This window comes from Lampetra fluviatilis, chromosome 63 (genome assembly GCF_964198595.1).
Source record: "Lampetra fluviatilis chromosome 63, kcLamFluv1.1, whole genome shotgun sequence".
In the NCBI taxonomy this organism is placed as follows: Eukaryota; Metazoa; Chordata; class Hyperoartia; order Petromyzontiformes; family Petromyzontidae; genus Lampetra; species Lampetra fluviatilis.
The window spans coordinates 2909991-2931497 of NC_136337.1; the positions used below are offsets into that span (position 1 = coordinate 2909991).

Below are 21507 nucleotides of genomic sequence, written 5' to 3' on the forward strand. Positions count from 1 at the left end.
CAAAAAATCGCTTTAAACGTTACCCGATTACAAAAAATAAGACGCGAGGAGCTGGTCGTGGTGTGATGTGAGAGCACAAATCAAACAAGCGCGAGCGTGGCAACGTACCCGTGTAGGTTAAAAAAAACCCCGACAACAACAACAAAAACTAAAAAACACAAAAAACACAAAAAACCTCTGAACTGACGAGCGAAGGACGTCCCCACGCCTCCTGCGCAGTCCGTGGAACGACGTCGTCGTCGTCAGCGGCCGCCCGCGTCTCTCCTCAGGTTCGTGGTGCGGGATTCATACCTCGACACCCTACACCCACCCACATACAACAACACATCTTCACGTTCTAGAGTTCACAGCGAACGAGGCGATGTCCACTGGTTCGTGTGGACGAGGAGGTTGAAGGTTGGAGGAGAGTTTAACAAACAAACACAAAACGGCGGGTTGGGTCCCTTCGCCCTCCATCTTCTCCTCCTCCTGCACGGAGGCCGCGAGATGGCGGTGGTGGTGATGGGGGAGGTGGTTGTAGGGAACGTGGCCGTCTTTGTATCTCTTCACGTGTCTGATTGTGTTGGTTTCTCACCCTAAGCCTCGTGTCTGGCTGCGTTTTCATCTTTTGTGTGTCTCTGCGTGGCCATCTTTGTGTGTCTGCGTGGCCGTCTTTGTCTCTCTCCGTGTGTCTCTTTCTCCCCGTCGTCTTTGTCTCTCTTTCTCTCCGTGTCTGCCCCCCCTTCTCCTCCTCCTGCTTCGTCTTTGTGTGTGGCCATCGTCTCTACGCTGTCACCTTTCTCTCCGTGTCTGCACTAACAGTTCTCTCTCTCTCGGCATGACCGCCTTTGTCTCTCTGTGTGTTTTTTTGTCTCGGTGTTTGTCCTTCTGTGGTGTTTTCTGTCTCCCTGTTGTCTCTCTAATGCCACGTCTGGATGTCTGTGAGCGATGGTCCACGTGTTTCCATTCCGTATCCCTTTCTCTCACTTTCTCTTGTCCCGTATTTCTGGTTCACCGTTTCTTTTAGTAAGTCGTCTCATTGTTTCTTTGGCCTCCAAATCGTGGTCTCATTGGGGCCCAGTGTTCCTTGGTCACTCGCTTGCCCCCATCATGCCCCATTGTCCACACGCCTCTCCAATCCCCTGTTGTGTTCATTTGTCCACCTCCCTCCCCGTGTTTTCAAATCCTCGTTTCATGGTCTCTTTGCCCCCCAAATCGTGGTCTCATTGGGGCCCCGTGTTCCTTGGTCACTCGCTTGCCCCCATCATGTCCCATTGTCCACACACCTCTTTAGTCTCCTGTTGTGTTCATTTGTCCACCTCCCTCCCCGTGTCTTCAAATCCCCTTCGGTCCCCTCGGGCTCGCTTATCGTCTCGCCCTCTGGACACCGCTGTCTGCATCTGGTTGGCCAGGAAGGGTGTTGGGGGGGGGGGGGTGATGGTCGAGTGTGGTGGACGGAGGTGTTCATCAGGGTGGACTAGACGAAGTCCTGGCTTTGGTTGAGTCAGGCTGGGTTCATTGAGTCAGGCTGGGTTCACTGAGTCCTCAGGTTGAGTCAGGCTGGGTTCAATGAGTCAAGCTGGGTTCAATGAGTTAATTCTAGATTTGAAGCTTTCGTGACTGCAAAGATTCATACTCTTCGTTATTTTTTTCGGTAAAGTCACGTGGGTAAAAATAAAAAATAATAGAAAAAAAATCACGACGTTTCGGAGGCAACACAAGTCTCCGTCATCAGGTGGGACCGTCACAGCTGAATATTCTGGGTTCAATGGGTCAGGCTGAGTCAGGCTGGGTTCAATGAGTCAGGCTGGGTTCAATGAGTCAGGCTGGGTTCAATGAGTCAGGCTGGGTTCAGTGGGTCAGGCTGGGTTCAGTGTGTCAGGCTGAGTCAGGCTGGGTTCACTGAGTTAGGCTGGGTTCACTGGGTCAGGCTGAGTCAGGCTGGGTTCACTGAGTCAGACTGGGTTCACTGAGTCAGACTGGGTTCACTGAGTCAGGCTGGGTTCACTGAGTCAGGCTGAGTCAGGCTGGGTCAGGCTGAGTCAGGCTGGGTTCACTGAGTCAGGCTGAGTCAGGCTGGGTTCACTGAGTCAGGCTGAGTCGGGCTGGGTTCACTGAGTCAGGCTGGGTTCAACGAGTCAGGCTGGGTTCACTGAGTCAGGCTGGGTTCACTGAGTCAGGCTGGGTTCAGTGAGGCCCACCCGGTCGTGAGGTGGCCAGTGGACGGCATCGCAGCAATGGGTTTCTCAGATATTTGAGCGCTAGTCCCTCGCCCGAGGTCAAACTCCTTGGTTCGTAGAATTGGCCAGACGGTTCGATGTATCGGGATCGTCCCCACAATGGTATTGAGGATTTTCTGGATTGCCGACGGGCACAATGTTATTCTTGTTATCCGTGTTAAGCCCATTCCACGTGAAGCAATGGCCGGGCCCTCCTGGGTTTGCAGATCTCTGGGGTCGCCTTGTTGTTGTTCGTCTTCGTTCCTCCGTTACTGGTTGTTGGTGGCGCCCTCTGGCGGCCCGGCGTGGTTTGCTGGCCACCCACCCCTTTGTAGGTGCTGCTGCTCCCTAACAGCACTTGCCCCAACAGTCTGTTACAGGCTATACGGGGGATCTTTGTCTTTATGTCCTGGGCCTATCCTAGGTTGACTCGGCCTCAACTGACTACCTGGTGCGGTGTGTAGTAAACATCGCCACTGGGGAGACAAAGGCGGCCTGGCGTGGTGCTGGCCACCCCACCCCTTCGTGTGCTCGTGCCGGGCCTTCATAGCTGCTACTCGCTAACAGCACTTGCCCCCAACAGTCTGTTAAGGCTATACGGGGCACCTTCGTCTGGCGTCGACGGTGTGGTGGTGCAGGCGTTGTAGCCGCAGTGTTCCCCGGTGGGTGTGGTGGGTGACACGCCGGAGGCGAGGGCTGGTGGACCATGTAGTGATTTGAGGAACTCCCCAACTCGAGGACATTGCACTTGGAGCGAGCCGGGTCCATGAACCCGTCTGTGCGGACATTTTTTTGGGTTGTTATGCGTCTCCTACGCGCCGCAGAGGGCTTTCTCCGGTCCCTCCGATTTGCTGCCGCACACAAACTCTCTGATCTGCTGGGGAATTTGACCAAACAGTCGAAATGTTCAGAGTTTCCGCTCGCAATCGTTGGTAAGATTGGAAAGAGTACAGTGTTCATAAATGTCAGTGTTGTGATCAGACTAGATGGGATCAGATACTGAGAATAATTTTCTCTGCCTCGCCACTTAAACATCGTAAAGGAAAAGTTGCAAAGAATGCTTTTTTTAAAATACACGAGCCAAGCAAGTGCAGTCTGTAGGTTAGCCCAAGCCAACTGGCCAGCCAGCACTATTAGCCCTCCCACTGACCTTATCCCAACTTCCAGCAGCTCAATGCAAGGTCCCTTTTCGTGTTCTGTTCGCGTTTCAGTGTTGGCGTTCAGTGCCACAGGGGGTAACTTCGCCACCCACCACCTCCCCACTATAAACCATTGCCCCCTCCTGAAAATTGTGCGTTCAGTAGTAGCCGTCTCCTTGCCTGCGTAGAGTGGCCAGCGTGATTCCATATTTCCTGGCGCTCGGGCTTGCTGTGTCTACGTTTCGCTCGTCCTGTGTTCACAAATGCTGCCCTTCAGCTCTAAGAACCTTGGTCCCTGCTGAACCGTGGGGGCTTTCATGCGGTCTGTGGCGAGCGTTGACCGTCGCCATCCCCCTCGCGTGTGGATTTTCTCCAGCTTCTCCAGTTTCTGCCCCGCGCAAAGCCAAACTGCTCGTGAAGACAATGCGTCCAAAGCAAACGATGCAGGGGCCTTCTTGTACAAGATATTCTTGATAGTCAGTGAGGATTTGCAGAGATGTAATGACACCACGTGCAGTGGATTCAAAACATTAAATCGTGATGATTGTAAATTTCGATTTAAAGCTTTCGTGACTGCAGGGATTCATATTCTTGGTTCTTTCGGTAAAGTCAATGCTTAATTCTCATTTACAGCCCTTAACCCGTGGCAGAAATTCCACATTCTTATGGCGGGGGCTATTCTATTCCTCTCCAAGTGGTACCTATTTTTACTACCCCGGAGGGGTGATGGGCCAAGTCACTGTTCCCCCCCGCCGACCCAAACAGGATATGAACGCGCAACCTTTCAGTTGCGAGCCACTCGCTCTGCCTCCGAGCGACCTGGCCAATGATGAACTCGGGGGCATTATTGCCGTTATAATAATAATGATGATGTGTGTGGAAGAGATGTTTGGTTTCAAGCGCGGTGTATTCAACAACAAATTAGCTCCCTCGTGGTGAACCGAGTGAAGAAATTGCCGCGATGTGACTGCCGATGATTGCCCTTGTTTTTCCCGACCATTACTTTGCGTTGATTGTGTGATGTCGCGTAGGTTCTTGTTGAGGTGTTCTGGGCGCCCCACTCACACTTGAAGCCATAGGGCAGAGAGGCAGAGACGCTGCTGCGCTTGGTACCAAAGCGACAGGGGGGGGGGGCAGTGAGAGTGGTGGGCAGTGGTGGGCAGTGGTGGGCGACATTGCTCACTCGAGTAGGCCGTGGTGCTCGCGAAGGCTGGAGCTCGCGCCCTTGCAGGCGTTCGTGCGTGCCGTGTCCACGTCGCCCCTTGGCGCTGACCTTGGGACGTAAACCGATGTGCGCGCGTGTGCAGTCAATGTGGCCTAATCTGTCAACCGTTCTCCGTGCGCAGCGCCACTTGGCGCCATGTAGACTGTTATCCAGGTTCGAGTTTGGCACCGCACGGCCGTGTGGCAGCATTTTATTTTTGTCATTTTCTCGCATCTCCGCTGCTCCACGGAGGGGTTTGTTCTGGCTCGCCGTGTGTGATTTGTAAACGCCGAGTGGCGGGGCAGTGGGTTGGCGTAACAGCTGTGTCGATTCTCTTTTTAATCTCTGTGCGCTCGTGGCTTCCGGCGCTGCCGGTTTTGGCGCACGGCGCCGTGCGGGTGGCGGCCCTGCTGCTGACGGTGTCGTGTTTATCTCTTCTCTGCAGTTGTTGAGAGAATTTCTTTAGGTTGGCTGGCAGCGTCAGCCAGCAAAGGAGCATTCCTCCCCGTCGCACGCCCCCCGTGCTCTCGTGGCCTCGTGCTCTCGCAGGTAAGTGGCGCAAGCACAGCTCCCACGGACGCCAGCTCCATACACACGGCCGCGCAGAACTCGCCGCGCGTGCATCCATGGGGCTTCCAAAAGCGGCAGCTACCCGCCGCGGTTTGTGCCCAGGCACCGGCGCAAGGAGAGACCAAGGGTTCGGTCGCACTCGTGCGCCGCGCCGGCGTTAGTCGTAGGTGCTCGCCGAGGGCGCTTGCCGCGTCGGCGGTCGTGGCCTGGTGAGACGGTTCTTGTGCGAGACTGTGGCTGTGATCCATCGCATGGATCAAAAAGACGCCATACACCGCGGTAAATACATCTCAGAATAAGAATCTGTATTTGCAGACCTAGGCTACGCATTGCGTGCTGTCCCGTATGCATTTTAAGAGCTCGCTCTCGGTGACAAAACTGCTGTTACATGCTAGAGTGCCATAATGATACATCTGACTGAGCTTTCAAGCCTATTTTATCATGAATCAAGCTAAACACTTGTGTTGGACGGACTGGGACACCGCATAGCTACAGATCTACAAGATAGGAGCTGATGTTTGGTTTTTGGGTTCCAGTTCACAATATGAAGTGCGGCATGTCAGTTGGGGCCTTCCACAGTGTTGTCTCTACGCAATGATTTCGTGTCAGGATTTTGAGCATCAGGTTGCTGGTAGGTCGGTCATCTAGCTAAGATGATATTCAATGGAGCATGTTTTTGTGCATTTATTTAAGTCCGTTGCTTAGAAAAGCCTCACTGACTGTTTTTCAGGAGGGTCATTGCGAAAGTTTTTCGCACTAGGAGTCGATGTGTAATCCCTGTTGAGTGACTGGCAGGTAATTGTTCAGCATTGGGATGTTTTGGCCAAACACGGTTGCATTATTTGTTGTTTTTTTAAGCTATGGGAGGACAAACCGGAGACCCATGCGGAACTGGAAGAGAACACAAACTCCACACGGAATGACACGAGTCAGGATTCAAACAGGTCCTTCTTGCTGTAATGCGCGCGTTTTAGTACTTGCCCCACCTTGGCACCCATATGTTCGGCAGAGTAAAACTCATGGTCTTAGCTTGGTTAGTTGACCCGCACCTCCGGTGAAAACGGTTGGCTACGTACGGTGCGAAAGAAGTTAAGCACACATACATTATGACAGCAACATTTTGAGCAGAGTCGAGGCAGATGTCTCCCAGTGTGAGGCTTTCCCCCTCAATTTAAGGAATTCAACAAATGCCCTTCATGAGGAGGGGGTCTATGTTGGCTGTGTGTTGGTATTGCACCGGTGCGGGTTTGAGCATGTGATGTCCTGTGCCTGGGTTTTTCCCTTCCTCTCACTACAGCTGTACACTGCTAAACCGCCTGTAGCAAAGCATTGCCTTGTCCGCCACTTCGCCTGTTGGAAGATCTTCTTTGCCTGTCTGTTTGCCACTGGTCCCGGTGTCTTTAACAACCGGAATTGGTGCCCGAGTGCTTATGAGCGTTGGTGCTGCCCATCCCATTGAGGCCGATGTTTACACGAAAGATGTGTGGGTTCTGTTTGAATTCACGTTGCGTTGTTTAAATCGTTGGGTGTGCGGAGGCTTTCCAAGAGCGCCGTAGCTTTGTCGCCGAGCTCCTTGTACATGTTTTGTCTTTGGCTGGGATGAGGTGCTCCTTGAACAAGATGGCGCTGTAGTCTCTCTCTCTCTATTTAGCTGGTGCCTTAGATGCTCTTCATTCTTAATAATATTTTTTTCGAGTGATGCGACACCGGCTGTCTATATCCCCGAAGGAATATTTTCACCGTTGCCAGGTTTGGGCTGTACGTGCGCCGCGCGAGCTTTCTAGAAAATTGCGTTGGGTCCCGTCACGAGTCGTGAACTTGCAAAGGAAATGCCGCCGCCGCTGCTGCTGCTGCGCTGTATGTAGATCGTGGTAACAGTCGGCGGGTGCCCATTTGAAACAGGCCACCAGTGCCAGACAGCACTTGACAGCGTGCGCCTGTGTTGAGTAGCTCGTGACGTACGTACTCGGAGACGGAGGTAAGTTAGGGGCTTTCGCCAGGGTTTATTAAAGCTTATCACTACTACACAGGGTACACAACTCCCAGGGGCTAGGGGTCCTACTCTGAGTGCGGGTCCCTGCTGGCTGGCTCCGGTCTCTCTCTCTCTCGTGTCGGATCGTGGACTCTGCCGACTCCACCGACCGGAGAGAGAAGCACGTCTACGGCTACCACCGGCTTCTCCCCAGACTCCCTATTCGATCCCTCTCACTATCCCTGGTTCCCTCTTCACCCTGTTTACTATCCCCGTTCCTACAGTGACCCCGCTTACGTCACGGGGTATCCCTTAAATACCCTAGGAGGCGTGACGTCACGTGCACTGCCCAGCGCGCACGACCCCACGCCCCGTGATGTCATCGCACCGGACAGCGCACACGACGCCAGCACTCTCCTCTACTCCTGTATGAGTTCTTGGGGTAAAAGCTCTCGCCGTGAAGGGGGATCATTTTGGTTTATGACATTACACAGGCCTCCAGTAGTTCCAACATAACTCTCTATTGCTGTCATTTGATATCTACGTTTAAATGAAACGTTATTTTACTGGCAGAGATGTGATTAAAAAATAGTATTGGCAAGTCAGAGCCTTCTCATTGCTTGAGATGCGATGCCAGGATCATTGACGCCAGTGCGGTTTGTTAAGTCAATTTAACATGTAGGCTTTCACGACCAATATTCATAATAAAGGTTTTTGGGACACAGCCAGTAAGGTTTGTCGTGTAAACAAAACCTGCCAATTCGTTACTATTTCAGCCCACCAGTGTGTTGGAAAGTAAATCCACAACATTTACAATTTGAATATGACGTTTCGCTGGTAATTGCATCCAGCATCATCGGGCGATTTGTTCAGTCTTGAGCTTTAAACTGTTGCCATTTACACCTTTAATTATAGTCCATTGTCACATTAGTGTTTAACCAGACATTTCTGAGAGGGTGAGAGCTGATAAAACCTTGAATTGAATCGTGATGAATAACGGGTGATGGACATGGTCTAGCGGTAGCACCGCCACCCACTTGATGCAGAGGTTCACGGTTCAACTCCAGGCCGCCCTGATTAACGCCGCAGTGAGCCTATTAACCGTAATAACACTGCTCCACGCCGTCTTGCTTCACAGTTGACGTTAAAGATCACTTCTAGATTTGAAGCATTCGTGACTGCAAGGATTCATACTCTTAGTTCTTTCGGTGAAGTCACGTAGGTAAAAAATGAAATTAAAATTTATAAAAAATACAAATAAAAAAATCACGAAGTTTCGGAGGCAACACAAGCTTCCGTCTTCAGGTGAAACTGTCACAGCAAAAAATCTGTACAGATTTTCTGTACAGATTTTTTGCTGTGTACAGATTTTCTGTACAGATTTTTTGCTGTGACAGTTTCACCTGAAGACGGAAGCTTGTGTTGCCTCCGAAACTTCGTGATTTTTTATTTATTAATTTCATTTTTTACCTACGTGACTTTACCGAAAGAACTAAGAGTATGTTAAAGATCACGTGATGTTATTAGCAATGGGAGGCCAATGTGTTTCCGGATTCTTGGTCCATTAGTGATGGGGCTTTGTAGGATGAGCATTGATATTTATAAGGGCAGGAGGTGACCAATAAGGTCAAAATTGGTCTGTAATAAGGTAGGGCACTGATAAAGGCTTGACAGGCATGTATAGTAGTGTATAGTGTAGTGTATAGTGTAGTGTATAGTGTAGTGTATAGGATGAACGTTGAGATTTATAAGGGGTACAGGGTGACCAAAAAGGTCTGAATTGGTCTGTAATAAGGTAGGAATTGATAACGGGTTGACGGGTATGGGCAGATGCACCAGCTGTGCCTCCGACCATGGCCATACATCCCCACATTCACCAACCCGCAACGAATAGGGTGAAGAAGTCTGGTTGACAGGTATGCGTGTGGGATGACGTGTTTGACGGAGTACAAGCTGCCGTTTACCTCCACGGCTGTTTATTCGCCATGAGCCTTTATTCGAGGTGTTTAGGTGACACCTCGACGCTCTGCACATCCAAAGTGCATGTTACTGTGAGGTGGCTGCTGCTGCTTCCGACTTTGCCTCTGTGTAATGGGGAGGGTGGATGTGTGATGTAAAATGAACTTCTCTCGCACCGTGCGAATCGGTGACGTGTGCTTATCCTCCCTTTACAGTAGAGCTCTGCTTGCTAGCAGAGCGCATTCTACCGGCTTCCCGTGGTGTTGACAAAGCTGGGATCAGCGCCGTGCGTCTGCTTTAAGCCTCGGTGGTGGCCACATCCCGCACGTAGGGGGTGTAGATGTCATCATTATTATTGTTGCGCTCATTTACCCTGGAAAGCCTCGCTGAGTTTCGTGACTCTTTTGTCAGGAGGGTCCTGCCAAGTTTTGGCAGTCGAGAGGCGGTGTTTGCTTTGTTATTCCAATAGAGTACATTTCCCGGCACGCTACGGACCGCCACTTGGCGAAAGATGTCACGGGATCTTGAATGTTCACTGTATGAAGCGGGTAATCTCTCCCAGTATTGATCCTGTGAGACTACTGCATTTGAACCCTGAACCTCTGTGACAGGTGCAAATCGGCTGCAGCTAGGCCACGTCACCGCCCAGAAGAAGGGGCCCAGCGTAACGTAGAAGCCCAAAACTCCGCGATACAAACACACACATTTCTACCGTTTACCCCGAATCCTTAATCCGGGTGTGGACTCTGCAATATCGCCGCCAGTCATTCACACCCTCCACGGCGATTCCTCATCTCCTGGCTCACCAATCCTTTCTGTCCACCTTGTGTGATGGTCTTCTCATCGGCCTTGATCCGCTTGCTTTTTCCTGCAGGACTCTCGCGGGCATCCCTGTTATCCGCCATTCTCAATCGGTGGCCCAGTCAACTTGGTCTACTTGCCTCCAGCCGTCGCTGAAGCCTGCGTTCACGAGCCATACGTACTGTCTCGCGCAATGCGCAAAGTGTAAAATTCAAGTTGAAGTTGTCTTGGCGGTAGCGTGCAAGTCAACATTTAACAACTCGCCATGCTCATCATGATCACTGGCTAAAGGCAGCCGGTTGTTTTGGGCAAAGGACCTTCTTGAGAGTGAGTCTCTTCCTGCTGTGACTTTTGTGACTTGGCAAGAACGCATTGGAACGAGCAGTGTCCTTTTAAAGAACAAGACTTTTTGTCCGCCACGAGGCTGTGTTGAAGATGTTATAAAGGTGCTGGTGGCACATTTATTTGAACTCGTGCATTATTGTGTTGTGCTCTGTAATGTAATCACATTGTACCGCTGTGCAGAAAGTACTGCATGCTGACATTTCGTGAAACGCATTTCGCATGCGGTGATGCCTTGTAATGAAGTGAAAAGGGTTTACAGCGTCGAATCATCGGTGGAACTGCTGAATGTTGCTTCGCTCGGTGCCGGTGTGACACTAATTTCTCATTGTGCAGAGTTGCGCCATGAGGCCGTGTGCTGGATTTGCCGTGCCGCGTGTACGGTTTTTGCAAGAACACTTAGAAATGTTATGATTTACTAATTTATCCAGGAGAGCCATGCTGAGCTGTAGGACTCTTTCAGGCGGGTCCTGTATTGTTTTTTAAAAATGTTTTTCAGTCCGTTAATGCATGTTTACATATGGGAGGAACAGGTGCACCTGGAGTAAACCCACGCCCGCCAAATAGGGCAGCACTCAATCCCCGTACAGATGGAAACAGTCCTACTTGCTGTGCTGCCTTCTGCTGGTTGAGCCAGTATATGGCACCTCCTCGACGCCCTCGGAAAGAGTTTCACAGCGACGTGTGTGCGATGATCCCCACCGACCCTTGCCACAGTGCCGGATTACAGTTCACGTGCATAGCCGCCACCGCCTGGCTGACGAACAACGGCAGCGTTGCCACAGTGGTTGTTCACGAGTCCCGCGTGTTTACATGAGAGGCACATGGTCGATGCAGCTGCACACCCTCCAGCGGGGAGTGGGGGGGGGTGTGCCACGGAGCAGGAGCGATGGCGCCTTCTCGGCAAATTGTCGCGCGAATTTAAGGTGCCTCCTTAAGCACGACGACGGTCAACGTTGACCGCAGCCGACTCGTATGTTGTGGCGTGCGAATTCGCACGTGGTGCCGCGCGTTTGAGCGTCTGTGAAAAAAGGTGCTTCGTAGCTCATCGGATTTCTCCAGGGTGAATCAGATTCTGATAAAGGTTGCGATCGTCCCCGTATCACCGCGGGTGGTGGGAGCGACGCCGGCGGCCTCGCCCGTCTCTCACCCCCCCCACCCTACCCCCCCACCACCAAGCGCTACCTCCACCGCCGCTTACGTGCGTGGTGCGTGCGTGTGTCGTTCTTGCTGCTGCAGGTGTGCGAGTCGACTGGCAGGCCGGGCGGGCGCGCGAGACACAGAGCGCCATGGCGGTGGTGATTCGCCTTCAGGGCTTGCCCATGGTGGCCGGCACGATGGACATCCGCCAGTTCTTCTCGGGGCTCAGCATCCCGGACGGCGGTGTGCACATCGTGGGCGGCGAGCAGGGCGAGGCCTTCATCATGTTCGCCACGGACGAGGACGCGCGCCTCGGCATGATGCGCAACGGCGGCTCCATCAAGACCTCCAAGATCTCGCTGCTGCTCAGCAGCAAGAGCGAGATGCAGAATGTGATCGAGCAGAGTCGGCGCCGATACGAAGTGGGCAGCTCGGTGGGGGGTAGTGACCCAGGTCCCGGCGGCGGACGGCCCGTCGGTGGTGGCGGTGGTGGCGGTGGTGGCGGCGGTGGCGGCGGTGGCGGTGGGGGGGGCGGGGGGGGCGTGGGAGGAGGGATGCCCCGCGTCAGCACGATGACGCCTCCGCAGTCCGTTATGGGCTCTGCCATGCCCCCCCCGGGGGTTGGGGTCGGAGGGGGCCCCCCTCCCCCAATGACGGACAAAGCAGTGAACCCCAGCATGCCAGGGGGTGTTATGGGTGCCAACATGCCGCCCCCTAACCAGTCGCCTTTCTCGGCCCCGTCAGGTTTCAATGTTCCCCCCCCTCCGCTACCCCCTGGGCCCCCGTTCCCCCCCGCCCCCTTCATGCCCTCTCTCCCTCCCCCCATGTCGAACAGGCCCCCACCCCCCATGTCCAGCGGTCCCCCTCCCATGCCCCCCATGGCCCCCCTGGGGGGCGACGGCATTAGCCGCAAAGTGAACGGCTCCGGCATGGCTACGGGCGGCTCCGGGATGTCAAGTGGCACCGGCGGTACGGGCTACGGCTTGGGTTCATCGTCAGGTTCCGGCTACGGCATGGGGTCATCATCGTCAGGTTCCGGCTATGGCATGGGGTCATCGTCGTCATCTTCCGGTTACGGCTTTGGGTCATCAGGTTCCGGCTACGGCTTAGGTTCAGCATCGAGTTCCGGATATGGCACGGGGTCCTCCTCAGGCTCCGGTTACGGTGCTAGTGGCTCGGGCAGCAGCTCCGGGTTCAACATGGGTGGTGGCCCGCTATCGCTGGGAGCCATGCCCATGAGTGGCACCGGGGGTACGGACGGCCAGGGCTCGCGCTACGGGGATGGGCCCAGTAAAGGTTTTGGGATGTCAGGAGGCAGCACCGGTTACGCGGGGGGAGGACTCTACGGGTCCTCGGGTTTCTCCCACTCCGGCGCTGGTGGTTCCTCCGGCTCATCCGGTAGTGGCTACAGCAAGGGCTCTAGCTTCAGCGGGGGAGCCTCTGGCGGTGGCTCCATGGGCTACGGCAGCTCGGGCCTCAGCGGGTCGTCCATGGGCTTTAGCAGCTCTGGGCAAAATGACCCCAACCTGAATCTTGGTGCTGGCAGTTCCAGCAGTAATCGCAGTCATTCAGGTATGGGTCCTGGCGGTCCTGGTCTGGGTTCCAATATGGGTCCTGGCATGGGCCTTGGTGGTTCTGGTTTAGGACCGAGTGGACCATCTATGGGTTCCAGTATGGGCCCAGGTGGTCCTGGTATGGGTTCCAGCATGGGTCCTGGTAGTCATGGCATGGGCCTTGGTGGTTCTAGTATGGGTCCTGGTGGTCATGGGGTGGGCCACAGTGGTTCCAATTTGCGTCCTGGTGGTTCTGATATGAACTTTGGTGGTACAAATACAAGTCCTAGTGGCTCTATGAACCTCGGTGGTTCCAGTACAGGTCCTGGTGGTCCTGGTATGGGTTCTGGTATGGGTTCCGGTATGGGTTCCAGTATGGGTTCTGGTATGGGTTCTGGTGGTACTAGCATGGGATCCAGTTTGGGTTCTGGTGGTCTTGGTCTGAGCCTTGGTTCTTCTGGTTTGGGTCCAGGTATGCGACCTGGCATGGGTCTTAGTGATTCTGGAATGGGGCGGAGTGGTTCTAGTATGGATCGTAGTTTTTCTGGAATGGGCCCTGGTGGTCTGAGTATGGGTCCTGGTGGACCTGGTATGGGTTCCAGTATGGGCCCAGGTGGTTCCAGCATGGGCCCTGTTGGTTCCAATATGGGCCCTGGTGGTTCCAATATGGGTCCAGGTGGGTCCAATATGGGCCCTGGTCGTTCCAGCATGGGTCCTGGTGGATCCAATATGGGTCTTAGTGGTTCCAATATGGGCCCTGGTGGGTCCAATATGGGCCCTGGTGGTTCCAATATGGGTCCTGGTGGTTCTAATATGGGCCCTGGTGGTTCCAATATGGGCTCTGGTGGTTCCAATATGGGCCCTGGTGGGTCCAATATGGGTCCTGGTGGGTCCAATATGGGCCCTGGTGGTTCCAATATGGGTCCTGGTGGTTCCAATATGGGCCCTGGTGGTTCCAATATGGGCTCTGGTGGTTCCAATATGGGCCCTGGTGGGTCCAATATGGGTCCTGGTGGGTCCAATATGGGCCCTGGTGGTTCCAATATGGGTCCTGGTGGGTCCAATATGGGCCCTGGTGGTTCCAATATGGGCCCTGGTCGTTCCAGCATGGGCCCTGGTGGATCAAATATGGGTCCTGGTGGTTCCAATATGGGCCCTGGTGGTTCCAATATGGGCCCTGGTGGGTCCAATATGGGTCCTGGTGGTTCCAATATGGGTCCTGGTGGTTCCAATATGGGTCCTGGTGGTTCCAATATGGGCCCTGGTGGGTCCAATATTGGTGCTGGTGGGTCCAATATGGGTGCTGGTGGTTCCAATATGGGTCCTGGTGGATCCAATATAGGTCCTGGTGGTTCCAATATGGGCCCTGGTGGGTCCAATATGGGTCCTGGTGGTTCCAATATGGGCCCTGGTGGGTCCGGCATGGGCCCTGGTGGTTCCGGCATGGGTCCTGGTGGTCCTGGCATGAGCCGTAGTGGTTCCAGTTTTGGTCCTGGTGGCTCCGGTTTGGGTTCTGGCTTACCCAGCATGAGTCGGAGTGGACCGCCCGGCTTAAATCAAGGTGGCTCAAATATGGGTTATAGTGGATTTAACATAGACACCAGTGACAAGGGTCTACGAGGTTCGAGCATGGGATTCGGTAACTCTCCTTCGAGTAGTGGTCTTAGTTTAGGCCACGGTGGCTCACCTTCCACTGGTGGGTCCAGCATGGGTTTTGGAAGTTCCTCTTTGGGCAGTGGCAGTTCGATGAGTCAGGGTGGACCCAGCAGGAATTACAATTCCAGCTCGATCCCGAGCGGCCCGGGCTTGGGTCAAGGCATCTCCGGCATGGGCTTCTCTAGTTCTCTTAGCAGCGGCCCTGGTATGGGACAGAGGCTTCCTCCGATGGGTGGCCCGGCTGTTGGTGGCGGTGGCGGTGGCGGTGCAGGCTTCGGTGGCTCCGTGCAGAACACAGGCCCTAGTATGGGATTCCACGCTTCTTCCATGGGCAGTCCGAGCAGTGGGCTGGGCAGCTCCGGCCATTCTGGAGGCAGGTCGGCTTCGAATCACGGCGGCAGCGGCCGCGTGTCTCGCTTTGAGGACAACTTGCCGAGCCCTGTCGGGGGATTCCCCGGCCCGGGGCGAGGGCCTGGATCGGCACCGTCCCTCCTAAGGCCCGGCCTGGAGCCGCCGCCCGTCAGGGGCCTTCCTTCCACCGGTGTTTCTGGCTCTTTGCTCGGCCAGCCCATGCCTCCCGGCGCTGCGGGGGCGCTGTTTGGCGATCCGCGTTTCGCCGGCCCCGGCCCGGCCTACGGCTGTGGAGAGCAGGGGTCCTCCGGCTTCCCTTTCTCGGCCAGAGGTGGCGCCAGTTTGTCGAGCTTGTCAGACGGTGTCCGCGGCGGCAGATTAATGTCCGGCAACGACGGGGTGGGCACGCTGAGCCCCTTGCCTCCGATAAATGCGGACGACCTTTACGTGCGTCTCGTGGGGCTGCCCTTCTGGGTCACCAGGCAGCACGTGCTCGACTTCTTCGCGGGGCTGGCGGTGGACGGCGTCGTGCTTGGGCACGACGGGGACTCGTTCCGCTCCACGGGAGACGGCTTCGTCAAGTTTCACCGCACGCGCGACGCAATCGAGGGCATGAAGCGGCACCAGCAGCGCATGGTGAACAAGCCCGTGGAGGTGCACCCGGCGACCGAGCGCGAGTGGCTGTGCGCCGCCAAGAACTTCGGCGGGCCCGAGCCGCCGCAGAAGGAGGCGCAGGCGGGAGCGCCGGCCCCGCTGCTGCACCTGCCGATGGGTCGCGAGCTCAAGCGCCCGTGCTCGCGGTCGCCGTCCCACTCCCCCAAGAAGGGGCGCTCGCGCTCCCCGTGCAGGGATCGCTCCCCCTCGCCCAATGAGCACGAGCTCTGCGTGCAGATCCGAGGCTTCCCCTTGAACGCCGACAAGTTCACGGTGCTCAAGTTCCTCGGCCGGCAGGAGATTCGGGAAGAGAGCCTCATCCTGGTGCCTGAGGGGGGCACGGTGAAGGCGTGCGTGGAGTGCAAATCGGACTACGACATGCGCTCTATCTTGCGTCGCGACAAGTCCTACGTGGGGAACAATTTCCTGACCGTGCGGCCCATCCAGAAGTGGTTCCTTGAGAGGCTCCACGGGGAGAAGATGAAGGAGAAGGGTGGTGGTGGTGGTGGTGGCGGTGGTGGTGGTGGTGGTGGCGGTGGTGGTGGTGGTGGTGGCGGTGGTGGTGGTGGCGGCGGCGGTGGCGAACGCCTAGAACCCAAGAAGCCCGAGCCGGTCCCTAGCGAGACCAGCATGTGCTACTACCTGCACCTGAGCAATATCCCTTGCAGCGCCACCAAAGACGACCTGATGTGTTTCTTCAAAGGGCACGATCTGTCGGATGAGGGCATTCAGATTCTGCGCAACAAGAACGGAGAGACCATTGGGCAGGCCATGCTGCAGTTCCGCAGCATGGAGGCAGCTGGCAAGGCCACATCGCTCAACCGCAGCCTGATTGGGGGCCGGGAGGCCATCATCAGGGTGGTGAGCCACGCCGAGATGCTGGCCTTGAAGGCAAACCCTGGCATGGAGGGGAAAGCGGCAGGGCCGGAAAAGCAGCAGGAGAGTCAGGGCCCCGACAGAAAGCCCGGGGCAGCTGCCGCTGTCGGACCCGGGGGATTCCCAGACAGAGGATTTTTCCCAGGGGGCCCCAGACCCCCCATGACTGGGCCCCCTCCATTCTGCGGCCCTAATTTCCGGGGTCCCCCTCCTCCGCTCCCTCCCTTCATGTCAAGACCTCCTCTTTTCCCACCCGGCGATAGTGCGGGCGTATTTGGCAAAAACTTTGGTGGGCCACTCGGCGGGGGTGGTAGCGGTGGAGGCGGCGGTGGGGGCGGCGGTGGTGGCGGTGGCGGCGGCAACAGTGGCAGTAATGTGAACTTATCGGAAGGCTTTGCTGGCAGTCACGGGGGAGCCCCGTTCTGCAAGGCGAGCCAGGATGCGGGGCCGCCAGATAGGCCCAGTGGCCCTGGCATGGGTGGGGTCCCCCAGCCTCGTGGCATCGTGAGACTCAAAAACCTGCCGCGCGTCGTGAACCAGAGCGAGATCCTGGACTTCTTCTATGGCTACCGCGTGATCCCCGAATCGGTGAACATGCAGGTGCCGGGAAGCGCTCTCGTCTCCTTTGAAACGACCGGCGAGGCCATGGCAGCCGTGAAGGAATTGAACGAGCGGCCGATTGGCGTGCGCAAGGTGCGGCTCTGTCTGGTGTAGTCGGCGTCTCCGTCCCACCGCCGCGACCCCGCAGCAGGGGCAGCAGGGGCAGCAGGGGGCGTACGAGGTGTCGCCACGGCAACCGTCAAAGCAATTGCTTGTCCCCCCCCGCCGCCCCCTGCAGTATGGAAGTGGGGGAAGCCTGCCGCTCCACGTGGGGTTAATGAATTCTGCCTGCGTTCCACGCGTAATAATAACATAGGTTTGCAATTATGATGAGCATGGTCCCATAGGTCGATGTGGGATTTGTAAGCATGGAGTCTTGAGTCTTTTTCTTTTCTCCTTGTATTTCTGAGAGCTGCCGAGTGTGTGGCTTTGGCCATGTTGGGCGCTCGTGATGATTGATGGCCGCAGCGTTTGGGGCTCAGGTGGTCTCCAGTGTAGCCAGGACCGACTGGCAGGATACCGCCGGCGAGATAGCGGAGCGGTGTGTGCAGAGCGAGGGCGTGTTTGGACCCGAGTCCACGGTGCTGGCACCACCGTACCCTGTGTGTGTGTCCCCTCCCCATTGCCCTCTTCGCCACCCCCCCCCCACCCTGTGTCACGTCTCACCTGCTCACGGGTATTTTTTGGCCGTTTTGTATGTATGTTTGTTGAACTTCTTTCGCACCGTACGTAGCCAACCGTGTTCAGCGGAGGTGCGGGGAATTGAAGGTGCGGAGGAATCGAAGGTTCTCTTCGTACAGCTGTGAGTGGAGGTTGTGTGTGTGTGTGTGCATTGAAAAGTGCAGTGTGAATGCCTTGTGGTCTGCCATGAGGCCTGGTCATTGGATCATCTTGCGAAAGTCTTAATGTGGATGAACACGGATGTCCTTGGCGTTTTATATGAATTTGCAGTTTGCTTCTGACGGTTTTCGAGTGTCGACGTTGGAACGGATCATGACGTGTTGCCGTGTGTGAGGTGGCCCTGCAGCGGACGTGCGTGCGTGTGTACGTGCGTGTGTACGTGCGTGTGAGTGCGTGTGTACGTGCGTGTGAGTGCGTGCGTTGGGCAAAGACAGCGGCAGTGGTGAAGCGATAGTGTAGTGGTTCGCGCGCTGTGCTACGAACCCAGTGACCCGAGTTCAATTCCCGCTCACGGCCAACACGAGTGACGATTATCTCAACTGGTCCTGGGTCTCCCCGAGGTCGACTCGGCCTCAAATGACTACCTGTTGCGGTGTGTAAGATCATCGCCACTGGAGAGACAAAGGCAGGCGTGGTGGTGGTGGTGTGGACTCCCACTCGTTGTACCGTGCCGGCTTTCATAGGAGCTCGCTAACAGCACTTGCCCCAACAGTCCGTTCAGGCTGTAAGGGGGGGTGGGGGACGGTCTTTGTGCTGGGAAGAGTTTCCGTACGAGCCCTAAACGCCGTGGTGATCGGGAAGGCGCCACCGCCGTGGCCACAGCCGGCGATCTGCGATGACGTGCCGAGCCTCCCTCCGTGCGATGTCGCTGTGTTCACATCCTGCGCGCGTCGAGCGAACGTGACGGGTGGCGGCGCGCCACGACGAACGGTGATCAAGTGAAAGACGTCCTGCGCGTTTGAATCGTCGCGCCCTTGTGGAATGTGAATCGTGTGGGTTTTGACACATCAATTATGCGTATTGCCCCCCCCCTCCCATGAGCGTTTATTACAGGTTGCGCGTATGTTGTGTGGCCGACTGTGCGACCGCGCGTCATTTACGAGTTGTCAAACGCTGTCGGCCCCCCCCCGGTCTGGTTGACAAGTGATGATGACGCCAATTGCTGTCCGTGTTGACCTACGGGCAGCTTGACACTACAAGGCTCTCGTTTCTCGCCGTGTTTTGACGATGTTTTCTTTCTCTCTAATTTAAACTGTGTAATCGTTTCCCTTTCGTTGATTATTTTGTTGTTGTCGAGTTTTTGTACTTCTCTGCGTTTTTATTTCCCCAGCTCGTGTGTGTGTGTGTGCGTGCTCGCGTTTTGGACACTGTATTCCCATCTCTGCCAGTGATGATGAGGGATTCGTTGTGCGTCATCGTCCCAGCGGCAAACGTGGGGGACATGAAACCCTCCATAACCTCATGTTTTGCCCCCCCCCCCCCTTTGACACCTTGCCTGACCAGACGAGTTCTTTGCTGGGGGAACACCCAACCCTTCTTGTAGCATTGGGAGAGATGTTAAACGAGTGTACGTTTTAACAGCGGATAGTATTTACGAGGATTTAGAAGGTGCGGTTGTGTTTTTTTTTATTTCATTGTCGCATAAGAGACGCGTGCCGCTGGAGGGTTTGTGAGTGACGGCTGGGGGGGGGGGGCTGGGGGATGTGATGCGGAGTCTTTCTCCCTCTCATGGCCAAGGCGCGACGGCAAATTCACCGCGACCGCACCGGTGAACGTTGACCAACCAGCTCCGTTCCACGTGGGTCTTACTGAAGTGAGCTTAACTGTGTGCATTTTTTTTTTACTTGTATATGATTGCATAAAGTCTGTATTAAAAGAGGAAAAAAAAAATACACCCCCTAAACTAATAATAAAAGGCTTTGCTGTGCTCTCCCTGCTGACGGGTGCCTGGGTTTGCTTGTGCGGCGTCGACGCACGGGCCCCACCGCTTCGGCCGGGGCCTGAGGCCGAGGGCTGTGTGCGAGGTTTCCCTCTGTGGGAGCCCTCGGTGAGGGCTGTCCCGTGGGCGTCCTGCGTGGGCGTCTTCCGTGAGCTTGCGTCCTGCGTGTGTCGAGCGTGAGCGTGCGTCCTGCGTCATGCGTGGGGTGTCCTGCGTGGGCCAGCGTCCTGCATGCGAGAGTATCCTGCGCGAGGTGGGTGTCCTGAAGTGGGCGTCCTGCGTGAGCGAGCCTGGCGCGTGCGCCTCCTGTAGAAGGAGTAGGCGGACTTTGGATTTGATGTTCATCGTGTCGTGAAACGCGATGCAGTTTATGTTCCGTTTCCGTTAACCATCGATTGCAATTGGGAACGTAACCGTCGCATCGGGTGGCAGAAGCAGTGCGCGCTGCGGCGCTTGAGACAATTTTCCTCTAGCCGGGAGTTTGCCAAGCGCGCTTGTCAGGTGAGCAAAGCGGCACTCGTGGTTTTGCACGGATGTTGCCTTTTGCACCGTGGAGGTCACGCGAGAAATAAAGGCGTGCAAAGTGCTACGTAACATGGGGCCTGGAATTAAGCATCGTTACGCATGGAAGGAGGGTATTTTTTACCCGTTCGTTGTCACGGACGTGTTTGGATGTTACACTACTACACTGGCTGCCTGATGTGTCAATTATTCTTGTATTTGGAAGGCCATAAATGACTTGGCACTTTTCAGAACTGGTTGTTCATGATGTCCCCCCCATATATTGTAATCTTTGTTTCAAGGCTTTCGTACTGCTACTTGTTCCTCCAAGTTAAATTAAATTATTGGACACGAGACGTTTCTGTAATTGTGGAATTCAAACCCCCCACTCCCCAAGTCATAGGATCATGAATGATCTGGAAATGTCTGAAATATGTATTTTTTTTTACTGAAACTGAATGGTACAGGTTGCAGGTTTATCTTTTGAAGTTTTTAAGAAATGTTTATATCTTGTTTTTTTTTACCATGCAAGCAATAATTTGACAGTATAGTTATAGCTTGGAGATTTGTAAGTTTTATTTTTCATTCTCGCAATTTCTCTTGGCGCGCTGCTCTATATCTTCGAGGGCACATTTGAATCGCTTCACATCAGCTGCGGCAGCCAACAGGACCGGCGACACTTTATCGAGAGCGAGAGGAAAACGAAAAACGACAAAACCCGGCGACAAGGCCCAAGCGGTCGCTCATTCACCGCTCTCATCGCGGAGGTTCGCGTGTACAGTGGGGGACCCACCCTGGTTATTCCTGCGGCGGTGTGGTATTTGAACCGCAGTTGTAATACGACTACATGCGGTCCGCTTAATTCACGGTGGGCGTTAAAGATCCCCGTCATGTCATTCGCAAGAGTTTAGGCCATCGTGTGCCTGCAGTCACGGTCCCAATTTTACCCCCTAAAATTACCTCGTGCATAAATTACTTGATTGGAATGTATCCAGTGGTGAAAATCGGCCCCGCCTTCCACCCCATACTGTGGAAATAGACGTGACAGCATCTTCCTGACAAAGTCATGAGATTCGGTGAGGCTCTCCTGGGTCAACAAGGAGAAGAAAATTAAGTTCGAGATGGCTGTGGGACTTTCTGGTAGCCCTGGCCCCCGAGTGGGTGGGCACGGGGGCGGCCGTGCTGTTAGGAGGCCGCGCGCGGCCCCTGTTAGGTTTGCCGACGGGTTTGTTTGGACGACCACCCTTGGAACCGTCCGCTGAGGTCAAGGGGTTCAAAGGGCTCCGCTTGAAGCGACGTCACAACGCTGGCATTTGGCTGCTTGAATTCTGGTCCCGAACTCTGCGGAGAATGTTCAGTCCCCACGCTGTC

The 21507-nt window shown here is 55.2% G+C and overlaps 1 protein-coding gene across 3 annotated transcripts; it reads left to right on the forward strand.

Annotated features, from left to right (window-relative positions):
* Positions 1-81: 81 nt before the first annotated feature.
* On the forward strand, positions 82-19623 carry LOC144951746 (uncharacterized). 3 transcript variants are annotated; one of them, XM_078882086.1, is made up of 4 exons: positions 82-269; positions 4987-5090; positions 11425-13437; positions 13492-19623. In XM_078882086.1, exons 3-4 carry the CDS (start codon positions 11475-11477, stop codon positions 17127-17129), a joined length of 5601 nt encoding a protein of 1866 aa, XP_078738212.1. In that variant the 5' UTR covers positions 82-269; positions 4987-5090; positions 11425-11474; the 3' UTR covers positions 17130-19623. The 3 variants fall into 3 exon arrangements, with proteins under 3 accessions (XP_078738212.1, XP_078738210.1, XP_078738211.1); XM_078882084.1 differs by having other exon boundaries at positions 11425-19623; XM_078882085.1 differs by having other exon boundaries at positions 248-276; positions 11425-19623.
* The last annotated feature ends 1884 nt before the right edge of the window (positions 19624-21507 follow it).

Excerpts from the sequence above, each read along its gene's own strand:
- LOC144951746 (XM_078882084.1), top strand. The coding sequence starts at position 11,475 with ATGGCGGTGGTGATTCGCCTTCAGGGCTTGCCCATGGTGGCCGGCACG.